Here is a 23,777-nt window from a genome sequence, read left to right on the forward strand (position 1 = left end):
TTATTCACAATGAAAACATAAAATCCCACAATTCTTTCTTTACAGCAGTCCAACCTATTGATCAGTCTGATAGCGGATATTCTGGTTGTGAAAGGTAGGAAGATCGTTATGCTGAATCCATTAGGATGACCTATCCCCTGTGCAAAACTATCGTAGTTTCCATCGTAGAGGTTGGTGACCGGATAGCTAGCGTCTTCGGTTGTCATTTCAATGCTCTTTATAACAATACGATCTGAAAATTGACAATTATTTATATTGAAATCCAGCTTACACCTGGTAAAACTTTTTAGGTGCCTTCAGAAGTGTATCTTAATTTGCGCTTAAATTAATTTAAGTTGCACTAATTGAGGAGGTGTTCTAGCAAAATTGTAAAAATGTCGCTCCGGTTTATTTCTCAGAATCGTAAGCAAAAGTCGCCCCGATTTATTTCTAAGAATTGTAAGCAAATGTCGCGAAATTGTAACATTTGCGCACGGACCTAACTTTTGCACCATTTTGTATTTGAACTGGGGCGACATTCGCTTACAATTCTGAGAAGAAAACATCTACTGCACTAACTATAAAGTAGCTTGCAGTACATCGTGCAAAGGATTTAGCCTTAGGTTCATCATCTATCGACTATCAATGATGAACTAGCCAGTTTCTATCCATTTTTTCCCGATCATTCATATCCTTATATTATGATTATCGAACAAAATTGAGAATATTTTCTTTTTTGGAAGTCAAAAAGGTTGGTTGTCAATACGATTAAAATTACTCACTGCTGTAGTCAATGCAGGTGTCACATGAGCAATGTCCTGCTGTATTCCCGCACCATCCCCCTGGATTACAGCAAGAAGAACCTTCTGGTTGGTCAGGATTGCACTGAGCTGGAGTTCCGTCAGGGAGAGGGTTATCAGGTCCGCATTTAATGTCATCTCTCCACATCTTTTCTCCTGTAATCAGAGTTTTGAAAAAACAAGAATTTCGCCGCATTTAATCCACGCACGATAAAATATACCTATACGGTATACCATTATATTATTGCATTATATTAAATGCACTTTATAGTTTATATGCAATACGTATGTTGAATTATGTTGAACTCCGTGTTACACAGAGCTATTATAATCTAAAGCAACACACTGAGTGTTACACACTCTTACACTCTAAAGACTCATCGATAAAACCCGGGTAAAGACGAAAGGCTGTGATCAGGGATCAGGGCACGTTTTGATTAACAGAGATGAGAGGGAGCAGCAGAGTTGCTTTAGTAAAGCCCTGATCACAGCCTTTCGTCTTTACTCGGGTTTTATCGATGAGTCTTATGAATGTTGTAGAAGGTGATTAGGTTGAAAGTCTATTGCTCGCTTCTCTTACGCAGTGGTGTAACGTTACCTGTTGCCCCCCCCCCCCACCCGCCGAAAATTCGCCCCCATGTTGGCGCTCCTTCCCCTTTTGGCGCCCCTCCCTAAAATTGAACAAATTAGGTGATTTTAGACGATACGCTTAGCTAGTAAAATCTCTGAAAAAGTGTGTTTCTAGAACAAAACGCTCAGTTTTGCTAGTACCTCAGTTAAGTTTTTCAAAATTGTCCCACACTAAAATGCAGTAAGAGACAACGAAGGGGACAATTAAAATACAGTAGGTATATGTACTGATGAACATTTTCCGATTTAATTATCGTGGGACAAAACGTTCCAGTAAACAGAAACATAAACAAACAGTAAATTAAACCTACAAATGCTAAACATTACAATTAGAAATCTTTAAAGGTTTTTCTATGTCATCCATTGATCGTAATTAAGGTAACACAGCTGCACCCAGAAAATTCAGAGATTAGAACTAAGTGTGATAATTATAACCATCTTATAAAATTTCTGATTGTTATCAATCATTAAGAAATTATACCTTAATTATTAGGCCTAGATTCTTACCTTGACACATGTCGACATCATTGAGAAGAATAATCACGACCATCATAGCATTGCACGGATGGATGAAGTTGTTGAGAAGCTTTTTCTTCACTTTGGCACGCGTGCGCGGAGAAAGGCGGCGATCCCTCAATTTTGTAGGTGGAATCATTCGGTTGTTCAATGTTACCTTAGCTGTTCGAGAGCATGCAAAACAAAACTGTTGGATAGTTTAGTTAGGATCTATAGCCTATACTCTAAAGCAACAGTTGACATTTTCGATAGGTCATTAAATGCGGAATATGATTTAAAAAAAGATAACGCTAAAAGGATTTTAAATGACGAAGTTATCTATATCAAGCAATTTTTTTCTCGTTAGCGAAATTAATTGCATTCTCATGTGATAGCGTGCTACGAGACAGTAGAAATGATAAAAGAGTCTTGCTGCACTGTTGTTCTATTTTTATTCCATTTCTTTGGAGTTGGACCTAGTTTAGTGTTTTCGGCGTAATAAGCCTCTAACAGCCGAAAGGATTATGTGATTAAAGGAGGAAGCCGAGAATCTTTATTTGTGCGTCTGTGTGAACAGGAAGGTGTATATCATTGTTTTTAAAGGATTGCGGCGCAATAAGCCTCTAACAGCCGAAAGGATTATGTGATTAAAGGAGGAAGCCGAGAATCTTTGTTTGTGCGTCTGTGTGAACAGGAAGGTGTATAACTGAGTAAATTACTACTAGATGGATGAGACGGCACTCGGCAATTATGGAACTTAATGTAGGACTCAAAGTTATAAAAGGTTACGATTATTATGTGCTGCAAGGTATAAGCGATAACCATGTTTACCCACTAAGAGCAACCCAGAAGGCTTGAAGGTGACGTACTGTGAGGGATGGTTCGCAATTTATCAACGATTGTAAGTGTCAATTACTATTCATGATTCTACCCATAATTAATGATACAGGCTGCTTATAGTTATAACTGCTTGAAGACGTCCTTAAAGAGGTCTGGTCAATTTATCAGTGGTTAGGAATAGGGGTAATATACATAATTACAAAATGATAATGGATACTTTGAGTTTATACACAGAATGTTCTGATTTGCCCATTACAGGGTCTGTCAGCTATAACAATTCTTTATCAAAGTATCAATTATTATTCATGATGATCCCCTTAATCAATAATGCAGTCTCCAACAGGCTGCTCTTAACGGTACACATACGGAAGTTCGACACGTACGGAAGTTCGACAAACCCTAAAGTTCGACTTTTTCGAACTTTGGTGCGCTACTTGGACTATAGTTCGACACGCACTGAAGATCGACAAGGCTGTCGAATCTCAGTACGCTACCTGAACAGGTTGTACTAAAGTTCGACGAGAGAACTGCGATTGGGTAGATAAGATGAATATTCTAATTTAAATCAGCTTTCAACTTATTTCATAACTTTTCATGACAGATTTTCAACAATTATTATGATAATAAAGTTTGATATTATCAAGATGTTAATATAAACTGTACATAATATAAATAATATTCAAAGTCAACAAGCAACCATGGATCACATTTCAAATAATCCGTCCTTTCGAAGTCATCATGAAACAGGATAATGTTGTTCAGCCTCCTGGAGACGTCCTTAGATAATAAAGAGGTCAAACAATTTACCGGTGGTTAGGGGTGCTGTTGAGTCGGTAATTTTAACGACATAACGGACACTTTAAGTTTTTGCACGGATAACAAACGGGTAACACACGGGTAACCTACAGTAAACAGTAGTCTATAAAAGTATAAAGGCTACTTACTATTTTAAGGATTGGATATATTAGGTTGAACATATCAGTGACCATAAATTGATAGTGTGATCCATGGATTTCTGTTAATTGACTCCCTCACTCGAGCGAAAAACCTCATTTAAAACAACACTTTCCCTTCACACAGACCTCATTAACTTTCTGACAGAGCTTCAAATACTTTGTTTGAGAAACTCAATAGAAACTATGTGGACCATGAGTCAACATTAACAAACTGTATGTTAATTGGTAATCGCTATTGTTACTTCTTCTCCTGAACAAACAATTACAGATCAGAGGAGACTTGAGGAATTGCAGAGAGAGAAAGAAATGTAACACAACTTTTACAAGAATTCCTGACAACAGATTCCAGCTATAAGAACAATAGGCCCCCATTAACAGTACCCTTTCTTGAAGATTAATCCTCTCAGTGGCAGTGGCGTGATATCGTTTTCAATGTAGTAAATTTTATATGTGAAAAATGCAGTTTAAGATATGATTTTCTTGAAAAACTTTCAAACAAAATTCTTTTTATTTTTGTGAGCTTTTATTTGAAATCCGCGAATAACGCTCAACATTGTTGTATATTGTAGCAGTGTATATTGTACTGTATATTGTAGTAGTGGTACTAATATCAGCATCAGTAGCACTAGATACTTAAATAGCAATTCACCACACACGCCCTCTAGTTGGCCTATTATACCTGTTAACAGGTAACACACACACAAAAGAATGTATGTGCGTTTTGGTACTTTTACTTACGTGCTTTTTGGTAATTATACTTTTATTTGATTCAATTTCGCCCAGAAGAATGAAACTATAAACTGTCAAATATGGGGCGTCAAACTTACACTGAAGACGCAGAAGTGACGGTGGATGTTAAAGCACAAGCATCTAAAGATGAAGACAGCTATAAATCGAATGATTATGAAGAAGAAATCTCAGCTCTGGAAGAATTTATGGCGGGAATTCAAGAGGCTTTTGAATCACTGATACAATCATCAGAAGATGGAAGTAGCAGTAGTAGTAGCAGTAGTAGTAGTAGTAGTAGTAGTAGTGACGAGGAGGAGTTCTTAGAACAGGCATCGAAGTATTTTATTGAGGCTTATGATGAACTGAACTGTATCGGATTACTGATGAGTGATACGGACTCGTCTGGTATGGAATCGCCTACAGCTTTTGAAAAATTTGAAAATTCGGTTATCAAAGTGGAAGTGTCATCAGGGAAAGCTGAAACACCGACTCACGAATTTGAAAATTCAGTTATCGATGTGGAAATATCATCAGAGGAAGGAGAAACACCATCTTACGAATTTGAAAATTCAGTTATCGAAGTGGAAGACGAAGATGTCCAATTGAAAACATTACCTATTCCGATCAAAGTTATTTCTGTTGAAATCGAAGCCCCAGAAGTCGAAATCGAAGCACCAGCTGTCGAAATCGAAGAACCAGGTGTCGAAATCGAGGAACCAGCTTTTGAAATCGAAGCCCCAGAAGTCGAAATCGTAGCACTAGCTGTCGAAATCGAAGGACCAGGTGTCGAAATCGAAGCACCAGCTTTTCAAATAGAGGCACCGGTAGTCGAATTGGAAACACCTTCCATTGGATTCGAAGGACCAGCTGTGGAAGTAGAAGCACCAGCTTTCGAAATTGAAGCTCCAGCTATGAAAATTGAAACACCAGCCATCGAAATCGAAGCACCCTCTGTAGAAGTCGAAACACCAGCTTTTGAAATCGAAGCACCAGCTTTGGAAGTTGAAACACCAGAAATCGAAATCGAATCACCAGCTGTAGAACTAGAAGTTGAAACACCAGCTTTTGAAATCGACGCACCAGCTGTAGAACTAGAAGTTGAAAAACAAAAAACCGAAGAAAATGAAGTCATTGAAACGGAAGCAGAAGTCGAAATATCAGCAAATAAAGAGTTTCTTCCACAGGTTAGAACGTTCTTCCAAGAGCTACTGGATTTCGAAGAACCAGATGTCGAAATTGAAGAACCAGCTGGCGAAATCGAAGAAAATGCTTTTATTGAAGCGGAAGCACCAGCTGTCGAAATAGAAGAACCAGCTCTTGAAATCGAAGCACCAGCTGTCGAAATCGAAGAAAATGCTTTTATTGAAGCGGAAGCACCAGTTGTCGAAATAGAAGAACCAGCTCTCGAAATCGAAGCACCAGCTGTCGAAATAGAAGCACCAGTAGTCGAATTCGAAGAGTCAGTCATACAAATCGAAAGTCCATCTGACCAGGCTGAAACACCATATGCTGAAACCGAAGCGATAAGAGCAGAGGGTCCGGGGTTGATAGACTGTTTTGTTGGTGATCAGGGCGACTTTCAAGTCTTCAACAGAAATGCTATACGCGGGACACTTAGTGTACGGGTGAAGAGACCCAAAGCCAAATCTCAAGTAGGTAAATGGAAGGGAGGAAAACGGACTGTAAACTGTAGATACAACCCAGAAGTAGCTGGAAAGTACATTATCATAATCAAGTGGGACTATCACCATATCAAGGGCAGTCCATTCACGTTACAAGTTAGAAATCGTCCAGAAATCGAAACAACAACTGTTGAAATTGAAGCACCAGCAATAGAATTCGGATCGCCAACTGTTGAGGCTGAAGAACCAGCTGTAGAAAGCGACATTTCCGCTGACCAAGTTAAAACATCAGATGTTGAAATCGAATCTCTAATCGAAACGCCGTGGCCAGTATGGCCATGGGCAGAGGGTCCGGGCTTGATGGACTGTTTTGTGGGTGATCTGGTTGACTTCCAAGTCTTCAAAGAACAAGCTGGACGCGGCACACTAAGTGTGAGAATTAAGGGACCCAATGCCAAATCTCAAGTAAATATATGGAAGGGACCGAAACGGACCGTCACCTGTAGATACAGCCCAGAAGTAGCTGGAAAGTACACCATCAACATCAAGTGGAAGGACGAACACATCATGGGCAGTCCATTCAACATAAAAGTCAGAAAACACCCAGCAATAGACAGCGGAACAACAGTTGCCGAAATCGAAGCTCCAGCAATGGAATTCCAATCGCCAACAGTTGAAGCTGATACATCACCTGAAGAAATCGAAATTCCAACGGACCAGATTGAAACCCAAGATGTTGAAATCGAAAAACCAGCAATTGAATTCAAAACGCCAGCTGTCGAAATCGATACACTCGATGGTGAACTCAAAACACCACCCGTTGAAGTGGAACCTCCAGCGTCCGGGATCAAAAAAACGTCTCTTAAAAGAAAGGCCTCTGCACGAATTTCACGATTGTTTCGACCAGCTGCCAAAATTGAGCTGCCAGCTGACGAAGATGGAACACCAGCTGTTGAAGTGGAAGCCCCTGAAATTGAATTGGAATCTCCAACTTTTGAAGTTGAAGCTTCTGTAGATGGACAAATCGAAGAACCAAAAATGGACATTTCAGCTGAGAAGATCGAGACGCCGGATGTTGAAATTGAATCACCAGATGTTGAACTCGAAACACCAAATGTTACAGTCGAAGTGGAGTCTTCAGCTCCTGAAATCGAAACGACACCTATCAAAAGAAAGAAATCAGGAAGATTCTCACGATTGTTTCGACCAGCCGCCAAAATTGAACTGCCAGCTGACGAAGTTGAAACACCAGCTTTGGAAATCGATTCACCAGTAATTGGATCACCAACTGTTGAAGCTAATGGACCAGCTGCAGAAATTGAAATTTCAGCTGACCAGATTAAAACTGCAAAGGTTGAAGTCGCCATTTCAAATGTTGAACTAGAAACCCCAGCCGTCGAAGTAGAGCCAACAGTCTCCGGAATCAAGAAAACATCTCTCAAAAGAAAGAAATCGGGACGATTTTCACGATTATTTCGACCAGCCGCCAAAATTGAATTGCCAGCTGACGAACTTGAAACACCAGCTCTCGAAATCGATTCACCAGTAATCGAATTGGAATCACCAACTGTTGAAGCTAATGGACCAGCTGCAGAAATTGAAATTTCAGCTGACCAGATTAAAACTGCAAAGGTTGAAGTCGCCATTTCAGATGTTGAACTAGAAACCCCAGCCGTCGAAGTAGAGCCAACAGTCTCCGGAATCAAGAAAACATCTCTCAAAAGAAAAGCTTCTGCAAGAATGTCAAAATTGTTTCGACCAGCTGCTAAAACTAACAAACCAGCTGACAAACTTGAAACACCAACCGTTGAACTCGAAGCACCAGCAATCGAATTGGAATCTGCAATTGTTGAAGCTGAAGCACCAGCTGCAGAAATCGTAATTTCAGCTGAGCAGGTTGTTGAACTCGAAACCCCAGTCGTCGAAGTGGAACCACCATCTTCTGGAAACAAAAGAACATCCCTTAAAAAAAATAAATCGGGACGATTTTCACGATTGTTTCGACCAGCCGCTAAAATTGAAGTGTCAGCTGACAAAGATGGATCACCAGCTGTTGAAATCGAAGCACCAGAAATCGAATTGGAATCACCAATTGTTAAAGCTGAAGTACCAGCTGCAGAAATTTAAATTTCAGTTCACTAGTTTGAAACGCCAGATGTTGAAATGGAGAAGTTGATATAATGTCTGACAATAGACCAGACCTGAGACATGCAGTGAGAAAGTGTCAAATATAAAAAATTTCGATATAAAACCCTCTTTTGTTCTTATCTGATTAGTGACGACTCACGATTGTGGTCGTAAAAAACAATTAAGCGAACACACAATTAGTTTGAATAATGATTTATTTCTCTACGCAATACCAAATTAGTGAATGAATTATGGACGGAATTTTTGTGATTAGTGAAATATGAGGCTAAAAATAACAATAATCTTTAAAGTAATGTCTAGATTAAATTTTAGTAATATTACTAAATATTATATTATTTATTGCATGAAGCTTTTATTGTTAACGCAATCTTGGTTGTTTGTGGTGAAAATTGTCAAATCATTTAAAATCTCTTACTATCTTCTTTTTTTAGAAACTCAAAATGTTATTGTTAATAATAATTGTATTTAGAAACAAAATCTCATATTTTTATTCGAAAATAATTAAAAAGTGAAACACTTGCAGTTAGAGTTGGCAAAATTTGGGATTATGATTTTATTTTTATCACAAGTTTCGAAATTAACGTCCCTCAAGAGTCAAGACTAAAAACACATTTTTTCTTTCTGTCGTCTTGGCTCAGTTTAACTATTATAACACACATAACCCCGGCATGCGCAGGGATTATATTTCAATTTTTCCCGCGACGCGCGGGAAAAATTTATAATAATTTCGAGTGTGAAGCACGAGGGATTATTATGAAAATAACCCCGACGTGCTTTAGCACGAGGGGTTATTTTAATATAACTTAAGCGTGCCGGTGTTATGTGTTATAAACCCCTCCGGGTTAGTGCTAGGACCAACAAATTTGACATTTTACTCTTAATTCTAGCTATATGAGATCATTATGGAAAATATGAAATGGAATTGGGGACTACCAAATAAATACAACTAAGGTACTATGACTTTTGAAATTGGGGTTATATCTAAACATTATTCCTCAGTCAGAACGTTGAATGAATATGAATATCGATAAGGGGCGTCGAGTTAAGCCTGGCAAGCAATAAAAGCTAATAATGATATCGTGTCATGAAGTTCATCAAAGTAGACGACTATAATACATGGCTTATATCAAACACGACAAAATTAACCGAACCGGACAAAATCAAATGTAACCGTCGAGACAAGTTTTGGAACTGGTCCAATTAATGTAAGGGTTTAAGTAATGTAAGCAGTGTGCTGGAGTTTTGCCAGCGCCTGCAATTAGACCGATAAGTAGATCGAGTGTATTTATAGTTCTTACGTTAAGCCATAGGTCACGTGACATTTTTTACCAATGCGCGTCGCAGTAGTTAGTCACGTGATGCACGTCATCAAAACACGTGACAGTGCGCGGTTGAAATTCTCATGGAATCTCAAAACAAAACAAATCTTGTTGAGCCAAATTAGCGGGGCGGGATTATAAAAGCTGTGCCGGGGTTATTTATTCAGCGGGAAAAAACTAACAGCGTGAGCCGGGATTATGAGAATCTATTTAGCGGGAGCCGGGATTATCAGAATCTTATTCTATCCCGGAGGGGTTTATAACGGAAACACCTGGATCAATAATTTAACCGCGAATTATTTCACTCCCCAAATGTGAAATCAACACTGAGCACTGAGCAGCCCAAATGGAAATTCTTCCCTCTGTCCAATTTAAGAATTTATGGAAATGAGAGCATACCAAGTAATGATTCACACAAAAATCGTCGATAATCAGATTTCCAATTTGGGATTATTTAAAGAAATATAGTGTCGTGTTGGGAAAATGTCGAGTTACTTATAGTGAGACCAAACCAACTATATTTACCTCAATTCTCTAGTCTTTTCAGACGCAGAATCTTCTACACTCTCTGACTTCTTCTGATGTCTGGGACTTACGACCCCAGATGTAGCTTTCAACGACGTTTTAAGGGCCCAACGTTCAGCTGTTCATCAGGGTTAAACTGGGCAGGGTCTTTCGGCCAGCTGCCAGTTGTCACTCCAGGTCTTGTTGTAGCGACTAAGCCAGATAGTGTAGGAACCTTTCAGGGACACCACCGCTGTTGTGTTAAGTGCCCTCTTCTTCTTTGCCCGGGTGATGTTAAGGAAGTTGAAAATTCGGGGTAATGTGTGGTGGTAGAATCCACGACATCCAACTTCTACTGTAAGGAGATATCCTTCCCAGCCTGCGGTCTCGATCTCCACCATTAGCTCTTCGTATCTCTTCTCTTTCCGGGATCTCTGGTCCTCAAAGTTCTCCTCGTTTCCACAGGTCAGCTCTATCAGGATGACTTTCCTGAGTGTGTTAGAGTATATTACCACATCAGGTCTGAGAGCTGTGTTGACGATATGTTGGGGGAATTGTCTTGTCCTTTCGTCCTCATCAAACACTAGTTTCCAGTCGTTACCTTCCTCTAGAAGATGGGGTTCTTCTGTAAGCCGTACTTCGGGTTTCCTGTAGGTTCCTTTTCCGGATACGAACTTCCTCCACTCTCTCTTTACTTCTGTCTTTGGGGTAGCACTGTTTATCTCCCTCAGCTTCTCTGCAATTGGTTGCACGATTACCCTGAGCACCTGATCATGTCTCCAATTGTATCTTCCTTGTTTAAGCGACACTGGGCAACACGTTAGAATGTGCTTTAGGTTGCACTGCTGACGCCCACAAAGGGGACAGTTGTTCGTGGAGCTGTAGTTCCAAAGCTGGAGGTTGCTAGGTGTACTTGCAACGTCGTGGATGGCATTTAGGTGGAACTTTGTCAGCTCGGGGCTCAAGGTATACAGCAGGCTTTGCCAGCCAGTGTCTAGCTGCATGGTGTTCTCCCAGGTTAGAAACTTTCCTTGGACTCTCTTATCGTATAGAGTTTGAAGGAGCTCCTCTTCTTTCAGAGACTTAAGTATCTCCACCAGTTGCTCCTTTTTGTTCTTCTTCCTCCTCTGATCACCGAATCCAATACCGGCTCCTTCCCTGGTCTGCACGTAGCCAATCAGTTCTTTGAAGTAGAGGTCTCTCTCCCTATTAGTCAGCTCCTTGGTGTAGTCCCATCTCTTCTTGTCTCTGTTGGTGTTTTCTCTGTACTCGAAAACCTCCCTCACTTTGGGGTCAACTGATGTCTTCAGCATATAGGCCTTGGACACCTGTAGACATTTGTACAGGTTGGAGATCTACTTTAACGATAGTCCAAAGTGGTCTTTTGATCTGTACAGCACACTATTCGATATGGAAGTAGTAACTCCAAGCCATTTCTTCAAGTATCTGGTACAAAGAGCCTCTAGTGTCTGGATGAATGATACTGGGAGGTTGTATATCATAATATTCCACTGTACTTTGCTAGTTAGCATGTGGTTGTAGATCCAGCACTTGCTTGGTCCAGAGAGCTCCGCCATGTCTACTTTTTCCAGCTGGCCTGAAAGTTGAGTGGTGATTAGCTCTCTCGTCTCATCTTGGCCCAGGTTGACGTAAATCCAGTGACCAAGGAACTTTATCGGTGTGTCACCAAGGTACGCTACTTTCTCGTTTGCAATGATGATCTCAGGGTCAAACGATCTGTAGGTATTGTCCACTACCTTCATTCCGAGAGCAATACACTTGCTGGGTTTAGCTCTCATCGTCCTTGTCCATGCTAAGAATTCCTCCATTTGCCCGACCAGCCTCTTCATTTTGTCGAGTCTGTCAGACAGCAGGGTGAGATCATCTGCAAAAGCTCTGTTTGTAGTTGGCTCAGAGCTGAACGACGGCTTGTATCCCAGTGTTCTGTCGACCTGAAGTAAATCCAAGAGTAGGTTGAATGCTATTAAGAAAAGCACGACAGAAAGCGGGTCCCCTTGAAACAACCCGATTAGGTAGTAGAACCACTCACTCTTCCACTTCTTCGTCTTCACCCGTACTACCAGTTCGTCGTAGTACTTGACAATATATTGGACCACTTCTTCCGGGAACTTGTAGTGCCGAAGCGCAAACACTATCAGCTCATGGGGTACTCTCCCATAAGCATTCATAAGATCCACCCATACTGCATACACCTGTCTTCTCTTACTCTTTGCATCCCGCAGTTCCTCCATGAGCGCTTGTGTGTGTTCTATGCATCCTGGCATCTTGCGCAGGAAGCCTTTTTGCACAGAGGTATCGATGTACTTATTGGTGGTCATGTAGTCGAGCATTTTATCAGCTAGCATACCCATTGCCACTTTCCCGCTGGTGTTAGTCATAGTGATGTTCCTAAACTTGCCAGGGTCACTAAGGTCCGTGGTCTTGGGAAGTAGGATGCTTTCTCCAATTTTCCACTGCAGGGGGACACTGTTTGATAACCAGAGTTTACTAATACACGCATACAATAGTTCTCTCAGCCTGGCACACCTTTTGTAAACTATGTATGGCACTCCGTTGGGCCCTGGTGAAGATCCATTGCGTCGTGTTTGATCTTCTTTTCAAACTCTTCGTAAGAAGGTACTGTGCACACAAAGGGGTACACTGGGTTTTTGGCATCTGGTATTCCTGCCATCTTTTCGAAGACATAACATCTATCTCGGTCCATGTATTCCTTGGGGTAGTATCTGTCAGCTTCTTCCTTGCCGAAGGTAGGCTCTCCCGAGATCTTCTCATCAAGGAGTCTTTTACTGTAGTCATAGGGGTTCCTCCTGAAGCGTTGGGTCTCCTTCTTCTTTTCTTTCTTTTTCCTCTTCTTCAACTGTTCACGCCTAGACTTGTTGTGGATTCTCACTAGTCTCCAGTACTGCGCTCTTACTGCTTTGGCACCACCAGAAGTGACTCCGCCCTCTCTCACAGCCTCTCTATACTCGCGTGCTGTATCCTTCTTCTTTTTCCTGAGGGTCTTGGTGACTGGTCCTTCCTTATTGGGCTTGTCAAGGTATGGTTTCCGTTCTTCCTGTCCATATCTGTCAGCCAAGTACTCGTAGATAGTAAGTTCCATAGTCTTTAGCTCTTTCTCTGGGTCTTTACCCTTCACTATGTTCCCGATGGCAATGCTAAGGTCTTCATCAATTCCTTTCCATTCATTCATCTTGTTTGCCTGTGGTAAGGATAACTTTAGAGTATCCTTCAGTTCTATCTGTTCTGGGGGTTTGTCTTTCGCAGAGAAACTAGCTGAGCAGGCTTCTGTCATTGTAGCACTGTGGTTTGATTCCGGGCTTGACTTCAGCTCCGACTTACAGTAGCGATCTCCCTCAGCTGGTCCAACATCCACTTCCGTTTCTGTATTCTCAGCAGCACGAAGCTCGTCTTGCGGTCTCAGTTTGCATCTCCACTGGTGTTTGGCGACTTGTTTGAACCCCTTCCCACACCACTCACATACTTGAGGTTTATCCTTAGGTGGTTCAGCCTCAGAGGTTTCATTACCAGGTTGTCGGGTCTGTTCCCCTGAGGTCAGATCATTTATTCTCCCACCCCGTCCAGTGATCATGTGGGCATTTTTCTTATTGTTTGCTGGAGTGTTGATTGTTATACACAGCTCTGCCGTGTATTCCGGCTAATCGCCCTACTAAGGCTATCAGCTTCGGGTCTTTCCCCTGTGGTCAGCAGTCTTTCCAGGCCGTCAGCAGTCTTTCCATGCCGTCATCTGCCTTTGGCAGTCGTCAACTAGTCTTTCCTAGCCGTCGTCAAGGCTTTCCCTCCTTGCAGAGCAAATCCATGTCCATGTTTGAGACCAAACCAACTATATTTACCTCAATTCTCTAGTCTTTTCAGACGCAGAATCTTCTACACTCTCTGACTTCTTCTGATGTCTGGGACTTACGACCCCAGATGTAGCTTTCAACGACGTTTTAAGGGCCCAACGTTCAGCTGTTCATCAGGGTTAAACTGGGCAGGGTCTTTCGGCCAGCTGCCAGTTGTCACTCCAGGTCTTGTTGTAGCGACTACTAAATCCTGTAATACAGGATTTAATTTTTAAATCGAACTAATAGTCTTGCGCAATCGAAATAAATAAATATTGTTATATCTTGACACTATGGAACCTCCTTCCACGACAAGTGAAGCCTAACTGCTGCTAGGACCCTTCAAGGTATCACCTGCATGATTTTTGGAGATGGTTCCCGATACCCCGCCAACCAAAGGATAGACCGCCATCACCAACAACTCACTCTTGGAATGCAATCTACAGAAAGATTTGAACCAGGAATGATCGGAGGACATACTGGTTACTGTTGTCCAGAAGCAATCCCTGCCAAACCAACCTAAAATACCTAAAAAATACCACTTTAGGGTTATACGGGTTTCTGCTAATGCTAATAATGCTAATAATTATGCTAATAATATAATTGATACTTGATTTGAACCAGAAATTTCATCCACTTTCCATCATAGGATATAACATACATTTCGATAGCAATTTACTCTAGTTATTTACGCTCTATAGTCGCTGTACTGGCAGGAAATATGAAAGGGGAAATAGAACGTTGTAGAGTAAGCAAGTGAAACAGTGCGAGCAGCTGGTGTGAAGACAGATTGACCAGGTGAGAAGGTGAAAGGAGCTGCAGGGTGAGACAAAGCAGATGTGAAGACAGATTCACCAGGTGAGAAGGCGAGAGGAGCTGCAGGGTGAGACAGAGCAGATGTGAAGACAGATTCGCCAGGCGAGAAGGTGAGAGGAGCTGCAGGGTGAGACAAAGCAGATGTGAAGACAGATTCACCAGGTGAGAAGGCGAGAGGAGCTGCAGAGTGAGACAAAGCAGATGTGAAGACAGATTCGCCAGGCGAGAAGGTGAGAGGAGCTGCAGGGTGAAACAGAGCAGATGTGAAGACAGATTCACCAGGTGAGAAGGTGAGAGGAGCTGCAGGGTGAGACTCGTGATATGCTGGTTGAGAGGCTTCACAAAAGGTAAAGGCTTAACAAAAATGGGTCCTCCAACGATACCGTTTTGGAAGTAATTCGAAGCCTGACCGCTTTCATATAAAAAATGAAATTTCTCTTCAATATCGTTCCGCTGATTTGGGTTTTCGCCGGTATTCGTCCTCTGATGGTTAAAAAAGTTTGATTTCCATACAGTATTGTAAAACATTCAGAGCATTTGTACGGTTTTGCACTGGTATGAGTCATCTGATGGTTAAGCAAGTTTGATTTTTGGCTTGAACTGTAGGAACATTCAATGTATACATTTGACCACGTGAGACGGATTATACATGCACCTGACTGTCATGCTGCTATGCCTATTGGTCGAGAATGTCCTTCGCCAACCAATAGCAAGACTAGGAGTCGGGGGCTATACTAAGAGACCTGAGGTTTTCCTGCTACACAGCACACATGATAAACATCTAACTAGACATCTAGACATGTAATGATACAATTGCGATAATAATAATTAATTATGTTAGATAACAATATATCTCACATGAGTATGAGTTTCGCTTCTCACTCAGGTGCGGTACTATCATATGCGTTCCAAACAATAGCAACACGTCATGTTACCAAGTCAACACTTGTTACCAATTCAACACCTGTTACCAAGTCAACACCTGTTACCAAGTCAACACCTGTTACCATGGTAACACATGTTACCTGTTACAAAGTCAACACCTAGTGTTACCATGGTAAAACATGTTACCACGATGGTGTGGTAACAAGGTCATAGTAAACGAGTGTAGCTGTGTAAGTGTGTAATTGTGTAAGTACCATGCGCGTGTAACAAATTGGTTAACATTTTGTTAAAATCTCCTGGAGTTGTTTTCGGGATTTCTAGCATATTCCAGGACAGGGTCGGGATGGTATGAGTCCGCTGATGACGACTTAAGTTTTTTCTTTGTCTCAATCCAGGGCTAGCATTTCAATTTCAGCTGCTACTGTTTCATTGAAATTTGTATTGGCTAATTCTAAGTGTGTACAAGCTTAAATGCCTGAAAACTATTACAATTATTGTAATCTGGCTCCCACAGAGATTCGTTTTTGTTTTGAGAAGTTCAATCGTTACTCTTTTTTGAACATTAATAACATAAAAACTGTTCCTTTATTGGCCACCGTAATTTTACGGCCTATGTTGTATAATGGCATTATACAACATAGGCCGTAAAATTACGGTGGCAAATAAAGGAACAGTTTTTATGTTATTGATGCCAAATCAAAGGAGACTGGAGGGAGAGCAGTCTTACACAATTTTAACATAAATTCCTGAAATTCCAGCAGATCCCAACTTTAAAATTAAAGAACAATAGCCATTTTGTTTCATCTTTTTTTGATAATGTTTTCGATGTTGTAAATTTCATATGAAACTAGTACAGGACACTTTCTTGAAGAAAAAAAAAAGAAATAATAATTTCTGTGGGCTGCCAAAATAAGATTTTATATTCACTTCCTGTAAGTTTTGACATCCTCTAAATGCGCGTTTCCAGTCGGGAAAAATCTGGCTAACAGGAAAATTTATTGATATCTTACCGTTTCCGGTCCCTAACTCTAAACCGGTTTGACCATAATTGATAATAATTGATGATAGGTACCAGGTACGTGGCACGTGCCCATTAACCTTTTCTACTTGTGATAGATACGTATAAGAATAATTTACGTGCTTTTAATTGGTACTTCAACAAACTATCTAATATTATTTTACTCAGAAGAATAAAAGATGGATGCAGAATTATTGATGATTTTAGACGCAGGGGCAGAATATGGCCACAAATCGACAGTCGAGGAAGAGTTTCTAGAACAAACGAGGAAGTTTTTTCTAGAGACTTATCAAGAGCTGAATTGTATCGGAGCTCCAATGACTAATACTCCGACACCAGATGAAGAAAGATCAGTTATTGAAGAAGAAGCATCAGATGTCGAAATCGAAGCACCAGCAGTCGAATCGGAAACACCAGCCATGAAATTCACAACGCCAGATGTTGAAGTTGAAACATCAAATGTTGAAATAGAAGCAACAGCTGTTGAAACCGAAGCAACAGCTGTTGAATTGGAAACTAAAGCCACGGAAATCGAAGATCCAGTAGTGGTAGTTGAAACAGCGGGTGTCAGCTGGTTGTTTGACCTGGTTAAAACTGCAGAAGCAGGAATTGAAAGTTTCAGTGAAACAGTAGCTGCTGGAATTGAAACAGTAGCGGCTGGAATTGAAATTCTAGCCCTGGAAGACGACACTACAGAGGTCGAAGAAGAACCACTAGAAGTTGAAGACATTATATCTGAAGTTGTAGCGGAAGTGGTGAATATTGGAGAAGAAGCGGTCGAAATCAAGTCACCAACTGCAAAAGAGAAACGTGAAACGCTGAAAAAGATACGAGCAGAAGGTCCGGGCTTAATGGACTGTTTTGTGGGTGATCTAACCTACTTCCAAATATTTAAAAAACATGCTGGACACGGTACACTTAGTGTCCAAATAAAAGCACCAAAAGCCAAATCTCAAGTTAGTGAATGGAAGGGAGCGAAACGGATCGTTACCTGTATATACAACCCAGAAGTAGCTGGAAAGTACATAATCAACATCAAGTGGGAGAAGGAACACATAAAAGGCAGTCCATTCAAAATCAAAGTTGATCGTCCAATCGAAATTTTTGATTGGACGTTAGAAATCGAAAGTTTAGCTGACGAGGACGAAACAGTTCCATATATTGAAATCGATGAAGTACCAGTTGACCAGACTGAAATTCCAGCCATCAAAATCGAATTTCCTGATGTTGAACTCGAAACATCAGCCGTCGAAGTGGAGCCACCCGCTTCCGGGACCAAAAAAACAGCTCTCAAAAGAAAGAAACCGGGACTATTTTTTCGATTGTTCCGACCAGCCGCCAAAATTGAAATGCCAGCTGACAGTGACAAAGATGAAACACCAGAAGTAGAAGCTGAAGCACTAAATGTCCGAAACGAGGGACAAGATAACGAAATCGAAGCACCGGTTGTCGAATCAGAAACACCAACTATGGAAATCGAAAGACCAGCTGACGAAGATGAAACACCAAATGTCGAAATTGAAATGCCAACTGTCAAAGATGAAACACCAGAAGTCGAAGCTGAAGCACTAAATGTCCAAAACGAGGTACTAGATAACGAAATCGAAGCACCGGTTGTCGAATCAGAAACACCAACCATGGAAATCGAAAGGCCAGCTGAAGAAGTTGAAACACCAGCTGTCGAAATCGACTTATCAGATGTTGCAGTTGAACTCGAACTCACCGAGGAGGAACCACAAGCTGTTAAAATAAAACCTTTCACACGATTTTTACGATTGTTTCGACCAGCAAAAGTTGATAAGCCAGCTCACGAACATGAAACTGTTGAAGTTGAAAAAAGAAATGTTGAACTGTTCAGATCAGCTGTCGAAGTGGAAATAACGGCATTGAAAAAAGAAAGGCCAGTTATCGAATTTGAAACAGCAGCTGTTGAAGTGGAAAAACCAAATGTCCAAGTTAATACACCAATTGCTGAAGTTGAAATACCAGATGTTGAATTCGGAAGACCAGTTGTTGAAGTGGAAATTAAGACTTTGGAAATAGAAACGACAGTTGTTAAAATTGAAACGCCAACAATTGATTATGAAACGCCAGCCGTCAAACTCGAATTACCATATTATGTCGAAATCGAAACAACAAATATTGATCTTGGAAAACCAGCTGTCGAATTGGAAATAAGGACTTTGCAAATAGAAACGCCAATCGTTGCAATCGAAATGCCAGCAATTGAATATGAAAGGTCAGCCGTCGAAATAGAATCGCCAAATGTTGAAGCAGAACTTAAACTTGAAGTGGAGCCACAAGCTGTTAAAATTAAGACTTTTGCACGATTCTTACGATTGTTTCGACCAGCAAAAGTTTATATGACCGCTGACGAACATGAAACTGTTGAAGTTGAAGCACCAAGTGTTGAATTCGAAAGATCAGCTGTCGAAGTGGAAATAACGGCATTGGAAAAAGAAACTCCGATTGTTGAGGTTAAAACACCAAAATTAGTTGAAATCCAATCTGACACACCAATTGTTGGAAATCAAACACCACATATTTTTGAACAGAAAAGACCAGCTGTCGAAGTGGAAACAAAGACTTTGGAAATAGAAACGCCAGTTGTCGAAATTGAGTCACCAGCTGACCAGGTTGAAAGAACAAATGTTGAATTTGAAACAATAGCCGTGGAAGCACAATTTTACATTACCCGTGTCCACACATAGCACATTTCGCAATTTTGCACAACGTCTCATTTTGAATTGGCATGGGATATTAATTTATAATGAAACATATTAGTAGTTGATTCATTTTGGTTTAACTTCAATATCCGCCCGGGTTAGTGAATTAATAACTTAATAACCTTGCAACGAGCTCTGATCAGTTTAAATTAATGTTTCTGTTTTTGACGTTTTTTAAATATGAAAATAAAATCTCAAATTAACAACAACAACGTTTGGCTATTTTAAAATTAATACGTATAAAATAACGATAAATAAATGTCCATGTTAATTATGTTTATGATTTTAAATTGATTTCGATTATGAAATATTGTATTATGTAACTGGCTTTTAGTTTTAGGTAATAACCAATAGAAACACTTATAATCTGACTCCCACAGAGATCAGATATTGATTAATTGATCATTTTGTTTAGCGATTCCATTTCAAAATAGTTTTCCTCCTTAACGTTATAGCAGCACTTGCTCACAAAGCTTTAAAATGCTTTGTTTACCACTTTGTTCGAGAAACTCAATAGAAACTATGTGGACCAGGACTTAACATTAACAAACAGTATGTTAATTGGTAACCGCTATTGTTGTGAGGAGACTGGAGGGAAAGCACACAATGTTTACACAATGTTTACATAAATTCCTGAAATACCAACAAATTCCAATTTTAAGAACATTAGCCTTCCATAGCCCGCTTTTTGCCGTTTTAACTAGTGTTTATGATTTTATGATCAGTGAATTAAGTGAATTGTTGTGTTTGTAACATTCAATTTCGTTCGTTTTTTAAAAAGATTTTAGTTTAAATCTATGCAGTGGCGTAACGAAGGTTCTCACCGACCCCGCTGTGTGGGGGGGGGGGGGGGAGGCATCAAATCGTCGTTTGAATGTGGGACAATTTGGAAAAACTTGACTACGGTACTAGCAAAACTGCGCGTTTTGCTCTAGAAACACACTTTTTTAGAGAGGGGGGATGGGGGCACCAACAGGCAACGTTACGCCACTGAATTTATGTCAATTTTTGTTTTTCATCTAGTACGAATTAAATTTGTTTGTAATGTCAGACTGAAGAAGATGCCGAACATCCGAAATATTTCGTTTAAATAAATTTGGCGTTTCATTTGTCGATCGCAACTACAGAAGAAGAAATTAAATTTAAAATTTGTTATTTGTGCAGAGTAATACATCATTTTCTGAAGACGATTCACAAAAGTAGTTTGAAAGCTTAATAAAGTTTTCGCATCACTTATATGTTTTAAGCAAACCCCCTCCAGGATCATTTTCTGGGAAGCTTATTCAAAGCAAATAGCTAAAAAGGAATAAATATTTCGACTTTTCTGATAAATTGTTTCAAAGCTTCAACATTGCTTTCAATTTCATTCAATAATAAAATAATTCAACTCTTTGGTACTTTTGTTAAGTATTTGACTTTATTTCACTTACAAGAAAAATGATTGAAGGCGGAGATATGTCAAACGAAGCAGCAGTTGAAGATGACTCGACAGATGAACAAGACTTTTTAGAACAAGCGAGGAAATATTTACAAGAGACTTATCAAGAGCTGAAATGTACCGGAGCTCCATTGACTGATAATGAAACACCTTTAACTGAAACACGAGGTGTCGATATTAAAACATCAGTTATCGAAGTGGAAACACCAGCTGTTCAAACCGAAACTCTTTCTGTCGAAATCGAAGCACCAGCAGTCAAATTGGAAACAGGAGCCATGGGATGCGAAACAGCAGATTTTGAAGTTGAAACATCAGATGATGAAATTGAAGAAAGATCAGTTATTGAAGAAGCTGTACTGGAAACAGTAGCCATGGAATGCGAATCACCAGATGTTGAAGTTCTAACATCAGATGTTGAAATTAAAGAAGGATCAGTTATTGAAGAAGAATTAGCATCAGATGTCGAAATCGAAACGCCGTGGCCAATATGGGCAGAGGGTCCGGGCTTGATGGACTGCTTTGTCGGTGATCAGGGCTTCTTTAAAGTCTTCACCGGAGATGCCGGACAAGGTACACTTAGTGTGCAATTGAAGAAACCTAAAACCAAAGCTCGAGTAAGAAAGTGGAAGGGAGTGAAAGAGACCGTTACCTGTAGATACAACCCAGAAGTAGCTGGAAAGTACATTATCAAAATCAAGTGGGATGACGAACATATAATAGGCAGTCCATTCACGATACAAGTCAGAATTAAACGTTCAGCAATTGAAATCGAAACACCAGCTGTCGAAATCGAAGCACCGGCTGTTGAAGTTGAAACAGCAGCCATGGAATACGAAACAGCAAATGTTGAAGATGAAGTATCAGATGTTGAAATTGACGAAAGATCAGTTATTGAAGAAGAAGCACCAATTGCCAAAACTGAAGCTCCGGTTGTCGAAGTTGAAACGATAGCTATGGACATAGAAAGACGGTGGCCAGCTCTTGAAATTGAAACGCCGTGGCCAGTATGGGCAGAGGGTCCGGGCTTGATGGACTGCTTTGTCGGTGATCAGAGTTACTTTCAAATCTTCACCGGAGATGCCGGACAAGGTACACTAAGTGTGCAATTGAAGAAACCCTTAGCCATACCTCGACTGAGAAAGTGGAAGGGAGTAAAAGTTAGTGAATGGAGGGGAGCCAAACGGACTGTAACCTGTTGCTACAACTCAGAAGTAGCTGGAAAGTACATTATAAAAATCAAGTGGGAGGATGAGCACATTATGGGCAGTCCATTTAAAATACAAATCAGAAAACGTCCAGCAATCAAAATCGAAACACCTACTGTTGAAGTCCAAGTACTAGCAATTGAAGCGGTTGAAGTCAAGTTACCAACTGTAAAAGAGAAACGTGAAACGCTGAAAAAGATACGAGCAGAAGGTCCGGGCTTAATGGACTGTTTGGTGGGTGATCTAACCTACTTCCAAATATTTAAAAAACATGCTGGACACGGTACACTTAGTGTGCAAGTAAAAACACCAAAAGCCAAATCTCAAGTTAGTGAATGGGAGGGAGCGAAACGGACCATTTCTTGTAGATACAACCCAGAAGTAGCTGGAAAGTACATTATCGTAATAAAGTGGGAGAAGGAACACATAATGGGCAGTCCATTTAGCATAAAAGTCAGGGAACGTCCAGCTAAATCTATTAAATTTGAAATGCCTGCTGTCGAATCATGATCTGAAACGTAAAATTCAAGATCAGAACAACAGATGTTGATACTGACATGGATGACTTTACGATTACCAGACTTGAGAGACTGTACGGCATTGGGAAACAAGTGTTACATGCCACCCTGGCCTTCAGATGTTATAAACCCCTCCGGGATAGAATAAGATTCTGATAATCCCGGCTCCCGCTAAATAGATTTTGATAATCCCGGCTCCCGCTGTTAGTTTTTACCCGCTGAATGAATAACCCCGGCATAATTTCTATAATCCCGCCCCGCTATTTGGTTCGACCCGGTTCATTTATTTAACAGATATTAATTTGTGTTTCATGAATAAGGCTAGTTTTAATCTTCCCACGAGAATATCTGTTCGGCGCATAATTAATGTCACGTGTCCTGATGACACGTATCACGTGACCTCCCAGTGCGACGCGCATTCGTCAAAAATAACACGTGACCTATAACCTAAAGTAAGAAATATAGATCAGCTTGGCACGTGCCCGGAGTTGGCAAAGTTCCAGCACGCTCCTTGTTATTGAATATCTTGGACCAGTTCCAAAACCTGTTCATTAGTTTCGTTTGACCGTTATTGCGCATGGATCTTAGTTCAGCCTCAGAGGAGGATAACCCCTTGTTTGATGTTAGAGTGGAGGAACTTCTCCAAAACCGTACACCAGCTTCAACCATCAAAGTGAACAATTGGGCAGAAAACAAATTTGATACCTGGCTGGAAACCACGAGCTTTCCCTATCTATCCTTTGAAGATGTTGACTACGACAGATTGAATTACATAATGGAGCGCTTTCTTTGCGACGTGGGGGAGAAATTGAAATACCGCTCAATGCATTCCGTTATAACTGCCTTGAATAGGAAGCTCAAGGAAAGGTCCGTCGACCAAGACCTTTTTGTGACCAAACGGTACGAGCGGTTCAGGCGAGTGTATGATGGGTGGCTAAAAGAAAAACAGGCGTCTGATGTCAGTTCTCCAACTAATAAGGCTGGTTACATCACAGAGGCCGAGGAAGAAAGATTGTGGGATAGTGGAGTATTCGGGATCAGCACACCCATTCAGCTGCTAACCACAGTAATGTTTCTGTTGTGCAAAATATTCACGCTCCGTGGTGGAGATGAGTTGAAACAACTTAAATCCGGTGATATCACGATCACAAAGCTTAAAGACAGGTGTGAAGTTTGGTACAGAGAACGCAGGTCAAAGAATAAACAACCGGGTTTGAAGAGCATTAACAAAGAACGGAAACAGGTGCAGCATTTTCATGATCCAATCAACGAGTCATACTCGAGAT

The 23,777-nt window shown here is 40.6% G+C and overlaps 3 protein-coding genes across 3 annotated transcripts; 2 read left to right on the forward strand and 1 right to left on the reverse strand.

Annotated features, from left to right (window-relative positions):
• Positions 1–4,509: 4,509 nt before the first annotated feature.
• Positions 4,510–8,178, forward strand: LOC134824545 (neuroblast differentiation-associated protein AHNAK-like). The gene has a single exon (XM_063836454.1). It carries the CDS (start codon positions 4,510–4,512, stop codon positions 8,176–8,178), a length of 3,669 nt encoding a protein of 1,222 aa, XP_063692524.1.
• Positions 8,179–10,174: 1,996 nt separating this feature from the next.
• Positions 10,175–12,421, reverse strand: LOC134823837 (uncharacterized). Its single transcript, XM_063835435.1, has 2 exons — positions 11,540–12,421; positions 10,175–11,350 (listed from the first exon to the last, which is right to left on the reverse strand). The coding sequence occupies exons 1-2, from the start codon at positions 12,419–12,421 to the stop codon at positions 10,175–10,177; spliced, it is 2,058 nt and encodes a 685-aa protein (XP_063691505.1).
• Positions 12,422–20,715: 8,294 nt separating this feature from the next.
• On the forward strand, positions 20,716–22,800 carry LOC134824613 (filamin-B-like). Its single transcript, XM_063836539.1, has one exon. The coding sequence runs from the start codon at positions 20,768–20,770 to the stop codon at positions 22,481–22,483; it is 1,716 nt and encodes a 571-aa protein (XP_063692609.1). The 5' UTR covers positions 20,716–20,767; the 3' UTR covers positions 22,484–22,800.
• Positions 22,801–23,777: the final 977 nt, after the last annotated feature.

This window comes from Bolinopsis microptera, chromosome 12 (assembly GCF_026151205.1).
Source record: "Bolinopsis microptera isolate Bmic1 chromosome 12, MBARI_Bmic_1.0, whole genome shotgun sequence".
NCBI lineage: Eukaryota > Metazoa > Ctenophora > Tentaculata > Lobata > Bolinopsidae > Bolinopsis > Bolinopsis microptera.

Excerpts from the sequence above, each read along its gene's own strand:
- LOC134824545 (XM_063836454.1), top strand. The coding sequence starts at position 4,510 with ATGGGGCGTCAAACTTACACTGAAGACGCAGAAGTGACGGTGGATGTT.
- LOC134823837 (XM_063835435.1), bottom strand. The coding sequence starts at position 12,421 with ATGACTAACACCAGCGGGAAAGTGGCAATGGGTATGCTAGCTGATAAA. Across the intron at positions 11,351-11,539 it reads ACCACATGCTAACTAGCAAA|GTGTCCAAGGCCTATATGCT; the intron begins GTACAGTGGAAT and ends AAATGTCTACAG.
- LOC134824613 (XM_063836539.1), top strand. The coding sequence starts at position 20,768 with ATGATTGAAGGCGGAGATATGTCAAACGAAGCAGCAGTTGAAGATGAC.